Source organism: Crassostrea angulata, chromosome 1, assembly GCF_025612915.1.
Source record: "Crassostrea angulata isolate pt1a10 chromosome 1, ASM2561291v2, whole genome shotgun sequence".
NCBI classification, from domain to species: domain Eukaryota; kingdom Metazoa; phylum Mollusca; class Bivalvia; order Ostreida; family Ostreidae; genus Magallana; species Magallana angulata.
In genome coordinates, this window is record NC_069111.1 from 6,237,412 (window position 1) to 6,247,247 (window position 9,836).

Consider the following 9,836-nt stretch of genomic DNA (forward strand, 5'->3'; position numbering starts at 1 on the left):
GAAAACCATGAAAAATTACGACGTTTTTTTTAGTCTCAATTTTCGGGACCAGGCGAGCTTTAACGCCTTTTGAGTATGACAAATATGAATGCCAAATAGCATATCTAAAATCTCTTGTCTACAATCCCTGAAAGTTTGAACTCAATATCTTTTACCGTTTAGGAGGAGATCCCTGGACAAGCCGACCCTCTGAATATCGCTAAAACGTCATTTTCTCAGGAACGGAAATGACGTCATCAAAATAAAAAAAAAGTATAATAAGTTCGGATAAATATCTATTAGATCTGAACGTTTCATGAAAATCGGCTGAGCCATTTCCGAAAAATCGCCTGCACAAATTTTGTAAGAAGAAAAAAAATAATAATAGTGAAAAAGAAACCGAACGAAAACAATAAGGTCTTCCGTTGGAAAACGGAAGACCTTAATTATGATTTGTTAAAGGTGTGAGCAGATTCATCTGCTTTAAAACAATTTATTTCAGAAATGGTATGTTTAACATTCATTTTGTATGCAAAAGAAATTGCTTTTTATAACCAGATATACATGTAAGTTGGGATTTTTGCAGAAATTACCCATTGTCAGAATTATGAGTAGTTGGTCTTGTAAAATGGGGGCTCGACAAACGTAGTGTTTGCCATCATTAACTGTATGCTGTTTTAGTTTTGAGTTTTAAAATATACGCCCTATTTTCGCTGTCACGTTCTAACTATCTTCCCTATAAAATACCTTTAAAAAGGGTTTTAACATGCTACATGTATATAGTAGATTTCCTCCCTCTATCTTTCCATTCCGGTCATTCGTGGTAATAGTTCGCAAGATCCAAGATGATATTGATTACTCATGATAAATAGTAATAAACGTCTCGTTCTTTCGCTCTTTCCAGAAACTAACTGGCGGATTTGTTTTATATCTTTTGAAAAAGAGGAGGTAATTGGTTGCGAAATTTATTTAATTTTTTTAATTATTTCACCCACTTCCCAAACACCTAAAGGTCATAGCATATCAGATATAAGCATGCCCCTAACGTCAAAAAATGTATGCAAAGTATATTTATTATCAAGCTTTATAGATATGTGATACAGGAAGATTTTATTGTAATTAAGATATATGTGACAGGAAGATTTTATTGTTATTAAGATAAATTATAAACGATGTGGCTTGTTAAATTTAAATATTTATTTTATATACTGAAGCCATTTTAACCGAGCTATGCGTAATCAACCCTGGTAATATGCTGATTATTCATTTACATTGTACGATTATCATTAATGTAGTAAGTTAAGTTCCATATATTCCTTGAAGTAGATAAAACCTTTGCCTATCTGAAATGGTTAAATGGCAAATTACAGCACAACATGCATATATGTTTGCAGCTATATGCAAAACTTGGGATGTACTAAATTATTTTAGCTTTGACCGGCTTTTAATAAATATTTTTTTTAAATGCGACGAAAAAATCCTACTATGAGAATGTCTACTATTTAATAGCATTTCCACCAAGTAAAAGACTACTACTAGCATATAACTATTTTTCCGTAGGGGGATACGGTGAAAACTTTTATACTCAGGGGAGATAAGCCAACAATTACTGTGTTAAAATTCAACCTTAAACGTTAACGTTTCAGTCTTGTGACAATCTGCATGTATATTTCTTCAGCACAAAATGTACAACTGAGCCTTCATTCTCTATAAATTTACATCTACCGAGAAGTATTCCCTCAATTTCTTATAACTCATACTATATAAAGCTACATGTAGTTAATTCATAGTTCTATAGAAACAGCCAGACTAAAATCTACACGCCCCGTTTATCGATTGGTCGAAATCTACAGCGGTTGAAGCTGACAAGAAACTGACAGAACAGAAATTGACACGCCCTGTTTATCGATTGGTCGAAACCTACAGTGATCTTAGAAAGATTCACGAACTGCATGAAATTATCATGATGATGTCAGACTCAAAGTCTCACATGAGACGATTTTGGCGTTTCTTTTAGCTACATGTAACGTACTAACGTATATTAACAGTAATTTAGTGAATTTTACTTACTTTTCATAATCAATTTTATTATTAGCTAAAAGAAAGATGTTAGTATAAACAATAAAATGTTTTCTTTGATGATTCATGCAGGTTATGAAGGTAGCGATCATTGCAGGAAAAATTTACATAGAGAAAGAATCAAAATTTCACTTCGTGTTTCATTCCTATAAAATAATTGTAGATTTCAATGCCTCATATTTTGTAACCGATTAACATTTGTACTTCTGGGTATTACCAGTATCATTTTCACACGGAAATGCCAGACACGTATTTTCAGGAACTTAATTATTTGTATAATTGAAGTGTTCTAAAATACCAAGATGTTGGATAATAATTTTTTTTATTTTTTGTGTAAAACATAATTGAGTAACGCCATGTTAATATAATGCAGCTGTGAACTTGTCATTGTGAACAGATATTGCTCTGTGGACATACTACTATTCCGTGAAAAGTTAAAGCCATTAATTTTAATATGCAAAATGCAACTAATGTAAATTCCTTATATTACGCGAGTACTTAATTCCGCAATCCCGCTGGTTTGTATCAAATCGCGAGAATATAAAATCGCGAACGTGGAACTTTTCTCCTTATTTCTTATAGTTCTGAACTCTCAAAAAATAATGGCGAGATTTTAAAATCCGCGAAGGGTGCTTCTCGCCATTTTACGCGGATATTAATTCCTCGCGTTTAATTAGGAATCTACAGTAATCATGAAACGCGATTGATCTTTCCATTTTATACATGTAGATAATATTGCATACAATAATTAATATCATGGTTCTCATATTTCTATTTGATAAAATGACATCCGAAAAATCCTTAACAGCATTCATCATAAAAACGTTGACAGCCAGGCTGATACCTCCATACCATAGCCCCACTCTTTTCATCACTCGGTTTTAGAGATAAACGACGCGGACACCGACCAATTCCTCCTCATCGCTGTGTTATCTGAAGCGAAAGGGATTTATTTTGGTTTGATTCCATATATAAACATTACAAATTACAGTCGCTTGTCGCATAAAGGGGGTCGTTTTGTTTTTTTAAATAAAAAGTAACGTTGGGCGGGTCTAAATATGATCGCATACGAAAAACTCGTTTTATAAAGGAGGTCAGCAAAGCAATCTAGACTGCGACCATTACGTCGATTTATAAAATTTTTACATTTACCGTCAAAAACGTCTTAGCTTTAAACTTGTGATTGTTTTTCTTCTGCTCAGCAGAAATAAGAATGGGTCATGATTTATGAAATCAAATAAATAGCGCACAAAAAAGTAAATGCCTACTAACAATATATATTAACCTTTCATTCATTTCCTCGTTTCAGTCAAAATAAAGGACAAAACAAAATAAATCTGTCAAAACACATTTAAAAAACTTTACATACATGTATGTAAAAGCGTCTTTATTCTTTCAACGCAATTTCCATGTGTGTTATAATTGACGTCAAATTATAAAGTACTGTAGTACACGTTTCATACGATTGACTCCCCTGTCAGTGGTTAGAGGGTGACAAGGCCAAGAGTCATCGACTCGGAGACGTATCAAAGCAGGCTTAGTCAAACAACCGGAAACCAGCCAAGCACGTGATCAATGTGTAGACAGAACCGGAAACTGTACTTCACTTACATTAATATGGTTCTAAATTCATTTATGTCATGGTGTGGTTAGTAGTATTAATTTGAACACTGTATCTACTGTGCCACGACTAAAAATTACATAAATACAAATATGTAATAGGGTGAGAACTGATGCTTGGTTACCACCATCTTTGAAGAACAAAATATTTTTTATTCTATAAATCCCATTTAGACTCTAAATCCAATGACACCCCCCCCCCCGAAAAAGAAAAGAAAACAAAAATAAGCAAAACAAATAACTTGAGACATCACACTACTTTTGTAGATCACAATTTTTCATGGCCATTAACATCTACAACAAAAAGTGGATAAATGAATGTCTTATGTATGAAGGTTAATTTATATAAATTCATTTTTGAAAGAGTAAGAGCAATAGTATGTCGATGTCAATAAAGGGATATGATAACTAAAGCCCCAGTACCGGCGAATACAGAAGACTGTATTGAAGATGGTTTTCCGACTAGTATCGTACACGTGAGCCCGCTGGAGTGCGGTGTGGTGATTTCCTGAATAGTAAGGACAAATACATCTCCTCCGGAAGTGTGTCAAAGGTCTATGTACATCGTTGTAATATCATCAACAGAATTTGCCCAGCCTTCATGTAACAGGTATTTAAGCTAAATAGTCGTTAACGTTTGAAATAAAGCAAATTAATAACTTCTAAAACAAATAATATCGTTTTAGAGTGAAGTTTTCCAGCTTATATTAATACTTTAATAGAGAGGATGATTATATGTAAGTACCATTATGCGTTAACCCTAATATTAGGATGTTAGCCTAGTTAAAATACTTATGATGCAGTGTAATGACACTATTGACCATCGTTCGGTTAGTTACTAGTATTGGATAACGCTATTAGGATATTACACTGAAGGTAAGGTGCACGGACACGACAAAAACAGCTGCTTGTAGTGGAATCGACATGAGAGCTTCCTTTACACTGACTGTGTCAATATGTAAACCTTAAATCCTTGTCCTCATATAATACGGATCGGATCTGGAATTAATCCACGTGTGTCAATATCTATTGGTGACGGATAACGGTCATTGCACGTGCAGCCTTTTGTTGTATGAGTTATACACTGTGTTTGCCTTTGTTTTAAAAAAAAATCACCATCACGTTTTGATATAACATAGTCAACATCCTTCTTGACTGAGGGGCCTACTCCTATCTATGTACATTGCAGGTTGTCTTTACTACCTTGTAGTTACGGCTTGTTGTGACATCGTAATTTTACAATGACGTCGGTCACTGGAGCATTAACAACACCGACGACCAATACCACAGACCTGGTGACAACTAGAAACCAGCGATACACTACAGAAGGTGGGTACTGAACACGTAGTGTAATAACCATTTGGTATGAACAGCTTCTCCTTTGTGATATCGATACAATATTCATTTCTTAACTCTATTTTAAAGTGATTTGTTTTGCCTTTTTTTAAGGGTTGGGTAGTCAAAGCTTTTTTCGATTATTAATTCTAACCTCATAAGAATAAATTTTATATAAAAGTAAAGGAGACGTTTAGACCAAACTAATTTCGTTTCAATTTTTACGTAATGGGGACCTGGGGGTCAACCCATTATCCATCACATCTGCTTCAAATGTTTAAAAAAGACCTGTTCACCTACACGTTATTTTTTTTTAAAATTATATAGCCTAAAAATTGCCACGACCATCCTGCCCTTTTAGAAATAACCAAAGGCACGCACATCTGTGTGTAATGGGTTTTTTTATCAATATCTCCAGTAATTAGAAGACCGCCCTACTTACATGTACCCGAAAGTATTAATAGACCACATAATTTATGTACGACATTGGTTTTTTTTAAATATAGATTTGCCATATATGTATTCATTTAAAATTATGTTATCTTAATTAAATGGGGGTAAAGAAAAGGCATTAGGCTCAGTTAATCATGTATAACTTATATTTCAACTAGATATGACCACTTCAAACTATACCAAGAACACCGAACCAGCTTCAGGGCCACAGAATGAGGGTGGGGGAGATCATCCACGATGGCGTCCATCGCGTGAGTTATAATAACGGTGACATAAATTCTATTAGTTCTTCTTTTTGGGCCAAAAAAGTAAGAAATTTGAAAAGGAAACTTTTGCACAAAAACATGAAGTATATATCAACTGTTACCCAATTCGATAGATAAAATAACAGTTGCATTTAAAATGAATTGCTATTGTACACGCCATCAGCATTTCCTGGTGTAATAAAATATGGTTAAAGTCAAAAAAGGAACGATGCTTATATTAGGTTAATTCTAGGAAGGCGAGTTGACTGTTGCTGTGTGTTTTTGTAGAGTGGCCTACAGCAGCCGTACTGGGAGGCATTGTTCTGTTGGCATTAATCGGAGTAGTGGTGGTACTGTTGTATCGGAAGAAAAGACAAAGGTGATAGACTAGTGCTCACACAATTCTTTTTATGAAATACATCATTTGTGTTTGGCTGCAGACCTGTGTATTGGTGAAATATTAAAGATTGGCAGTCCTACCTTACATAAAACGACGCAAAAAACGGTGCTTGCTTTATACCTAAACTTCAAATACTATGTGTTTAAATTCTTCATTAACATTATACCTTATAGACATTTTACAACTGAATTTATTAAGATTTCTCTATAACGCCACCAGCAACTCATGAAATTAAAGTGTTTAAAATTGTGCAAGCGAAGTCGTTTCAATTTCTTCTTGTTACATGTAACAAACCCTTTTCTTTTTGTTTATGGAATTTCTCTGATTGTTAAGACAAAGTAACGTAACAGCATCAGTACATGAATGTACATAGATCTTTTGGTATCAACAGTTTTCACAGAATTGTTAGAAGTTAGGATAGTAAACCCTAAATTTGCATGATTTTGAGCACCGTAAGTGACAAGTGCTTCGTGTGTTAGAAACTGAAACTATACATGACCTGTCAACATGACTTTTTCCATTAAACTACTGATCTGGAATTCGATTATATATATTTTAAAATCATCGCATATACCAATTATTTTGCTGTTGCAGAGATTTCCACAAGCGACATAAGAGCTCGGAGGAGAGGATGGGGTTTATAGATGCTGATGCCGAGAACAGACGGAGTGACATCGCCCTACAGCTTCTGCAGGTCACCGACCCCTCGTATTTTGAACTCGAGGAGGCGGCTCAAAACGCCAAGCTGCAGGAGCTTCAGGGTCAGAATGATCTCAACATCATGGAGATCATACAAGGGCCTGAAGTCCAGGGAAACGACGAGCAAGGTCCAATAAATACCAAGGACAGTACTAGTGAAAAGTGTGATAAAAGTTCTAAAGATGGAGAATTAAATGCCGCGAACAGAGCTTCAAAAGGCAGCGTTTCTGGTGCCCTAGTAAATGACATTAAACGTAGTGAAGACGCAAGCGTACTGGAAGGTAAGCAAATTGAACAAACCATCGAACGAAAATCGAACATCAGTGCCGCAAATAGTAACGAAAATAAAGCCACAGTGACAAGGTCTTCCAATGCTGATGCAGTAAGTAATCCATCTGCGAAACGAACCTCAGAAAAAATTCGCTCGACGCGCTTATCGTCCAATATTCGAAAATCTAACGTGAAAGAAGGTGATCATGCCAACGATACGACAGGTCAGGAGCTTAACCCCCGGCACAGCGTCAATAATAACAAAACCAACACCACAAGTGATGAACATCAGACGGAGGAGCGGATCAAACAGAGACGGTCTGCGAGATCAAGTGGGGGCTATTCCTCGGACAAAAGGGCCAGTGAGAAACTGACCCAGAACCCCCCGGTACAACGTCCGGTGAATGGTGTTGCTGACGTCACACGACCCATCAGCACGAGGAGCAGTAAGCACTCGTCTGCCAGCTATGAGGAGACCATTATGCAACTGAAACATATTGATAGTGATCCAAACCTGGCTAGTTAAATGTAAAGTGGCTGTTCACAGTAGCTGTGCATAATATTGTGACCGAGTATCGTGGATTGAACCAAACTTATTTTTGATAGCGTAACAAAACCAAATTTGGAATAAGATGAAAATCCTGTTTGACTAAATTGGCCTGTCATTTATGAAAAGTCATTCAACATTGCTCACGCTTAGCAAGATCTACAGAAAACGTCATTCATACTTATTTGCAGGTGTAAAACAATCAGATTAAATTCATTTATTGCTAAATGTGGTTTCATTTTGTGATATATTCAAATTGACAAGTTTTTCCTCCTTCATTTCTGAAATACTGCATGGAACCGGTGTTGTTTTTTGCCATTTTTTCTCCCTACAAGCCCCCCCCCACCCCGGCGGAAAAAAAGGCTATCTAGCAGTTTTCTCCCCGAAAAAATAGCTATATATATTAGATTCCACCCCTCAGCTCCATTCCCTGACATGCTTTTTGGCGGTAAGTTCGTGAAGAAAATAAACTTCTTTATATCTGATATGGCATTTATTACTCATAATGATGTGTAATAAACGTTTTTATGAGGACGATGGGCTACATCGTTCACCTGAAAGCAAAGTGAATACGAGTCCAATTTTTCAACTTACCAAAGTGAAAGGAAAATGGAGAAAGCTCACACGCACGCTCCCTAATTACTACATGTAACATGTAACATTGCAACAGATCATGAATAGCAAAGTATGCTTTGAATACGGTACATACAAAAAATTGTTAACGGGCATAACTCTCAAATCATAAGAACAAACTTTCGTGCAAATATGCACATCTTTTTCTATATCTTTAACACAACTAAATTGTTAATTTAATATACATGTAGGGCCAACATTCCCAGGAAAGTAATGGGGTTTTAATTTCTTCGTAAAGAGAGTGTTGCAAAAATGCAGGGATATTCCCTAATGTGGAAAAGACTTTTAATATCCGTATCGCTTGATGGGTCATTTCTAAATATAGACACATTACGTACATGTAGACATCTATATTTACAAAGCGGGTATGTTCCGTATGAAGACAAAATAAAGTAATACACAAACATTTTACGCGCATTTCTATCGAACACGGCAACCACCAAATACAGTTAGGAATATAACCATATGTTCTGTATTTTTATGTTAACATATATCAACTTGATTTCTACTGTCCGGCGTGTTTATAATATCACTCTTTGGAGCTACATGGATAAATCTGATTCTGGCTCTTCAAAACCGCCAGAGTTGTAATTATAATTATCCCATGTTTCTATAGTATCTTAATAAATGCCTAATCCAGATAAAAAGGTGGGAAAAATTTATCCGTACATATTTTCATTAACCTATTCCTTCATTACTGATACATACTTTTTTAATGATTTTGTTTTGTTTTGCTTTTAACAACCTGTACATGTGTCTTTGAAATCGGCATACCCGGTTATATCATAATAATGGGGAAAAATCAACTTTCTACATTGATGCGTACATTTGTATTAAAATTCTTTGAAAATTTTTTATAATTCAAATTTATAACAGAGACTTAACACAGTAAGTATTCTTTAAAAAAAATTAAGCACGCATGCAAAATATTACAGTAACAAGCGTTTGAATAACTTTATTCTAACATTCTTAAGTTATCTACATACATATACATTACTAGTACCTTTTAATGCGATTAAAAGAAATATGTATTTAAAAAATTCAACTGTTTCAGAATTCGAACCCTAATCAAAAAAGGTTTCAATCTATTCGGACTGCATTACCACTCGACTAATCTAGACAGATGCAAGTAAAGAAAGATCGAATTACATCAAATTCTGTAACTTTGATTTTTCCATTTTATCTCCAAAGGTTCAGGTGTGTACTAAAATTGTAATAATGATTAAAAAAAGAACATGTTTAAAATAAAATCAGTTTGAATTATGGACAACTAATATGTACATGGCTTCTATAAAATGAATCAAAACTATCCTCTTTTATTTGCTATTATACAATATTAGAAGTTTATTTGCTCAAATCTTTATTTTTAATATCAAATTCCCCTGTATACTGATAATACAATGGTATATATGTAAAAAAAAAATAACTTGAAAATGTTACTTCTTACATGTACTTGTTTATTTGTCTGTTTGATGGGAATAAACCCTTGGCTTTATGAAATTTACCTCATGACCATAGTAGCATTCATTGTTTTCTAATTCATAAGTCATGACAGTAAAACCGTTCACATCAAATA

At 34.7% G+C, this 9,836-nt stretch overlaps 1 protein-coding gene across 4 annotated transcripts; it reads left to right on the forward strand.

The window, feature by feature from the left end:
- Positions 1-4,135: 4,135 nt before the first annotated feature.
- LOC128173008 (uncharacterized) lies at positions 4,136-7,855 on the forward strand. 4 transcript variants are annotated; one of them, XM_052838767.1, is made up of 5 exons: positions 4,136-4,288; positions 4,889-5,007; positions 5,625-5,717; positions 6,000-6,090; positions 6,706-7,855. In XM_052838767.1, exons 2-5 carry the CDS (start codon positions 4,920-4,922, stop codon positions 7,604-7,606), a joined length of 1,173 nt encoding a protein of 390 aa, XP_052694727.1. In that variant the 5' UTR covers positions 4,136-4,288; positions 4,889-4,919; the 3' UTR covers positions 7,607-7,855. The 4 variants fall into 4 exon arrangements, with proteins under 4 accessions (XP_052694727.1, XP_052694719.1, XP_052694733.1 ...); XM_052838759.1 differs by having other exon boundaries at positions 4,145-4,288; positions 4,868-5,007; XM_052838773.1 differs by lacking the exon at positions 4,136-4,288 and adding an exon at positions 4,312-4,415 and having other exon boundaries at positions 4,868-5,007.
- The last annotated feature ends 1,981 nt before the right edge of the window (positions 7,856-9,836 follow it).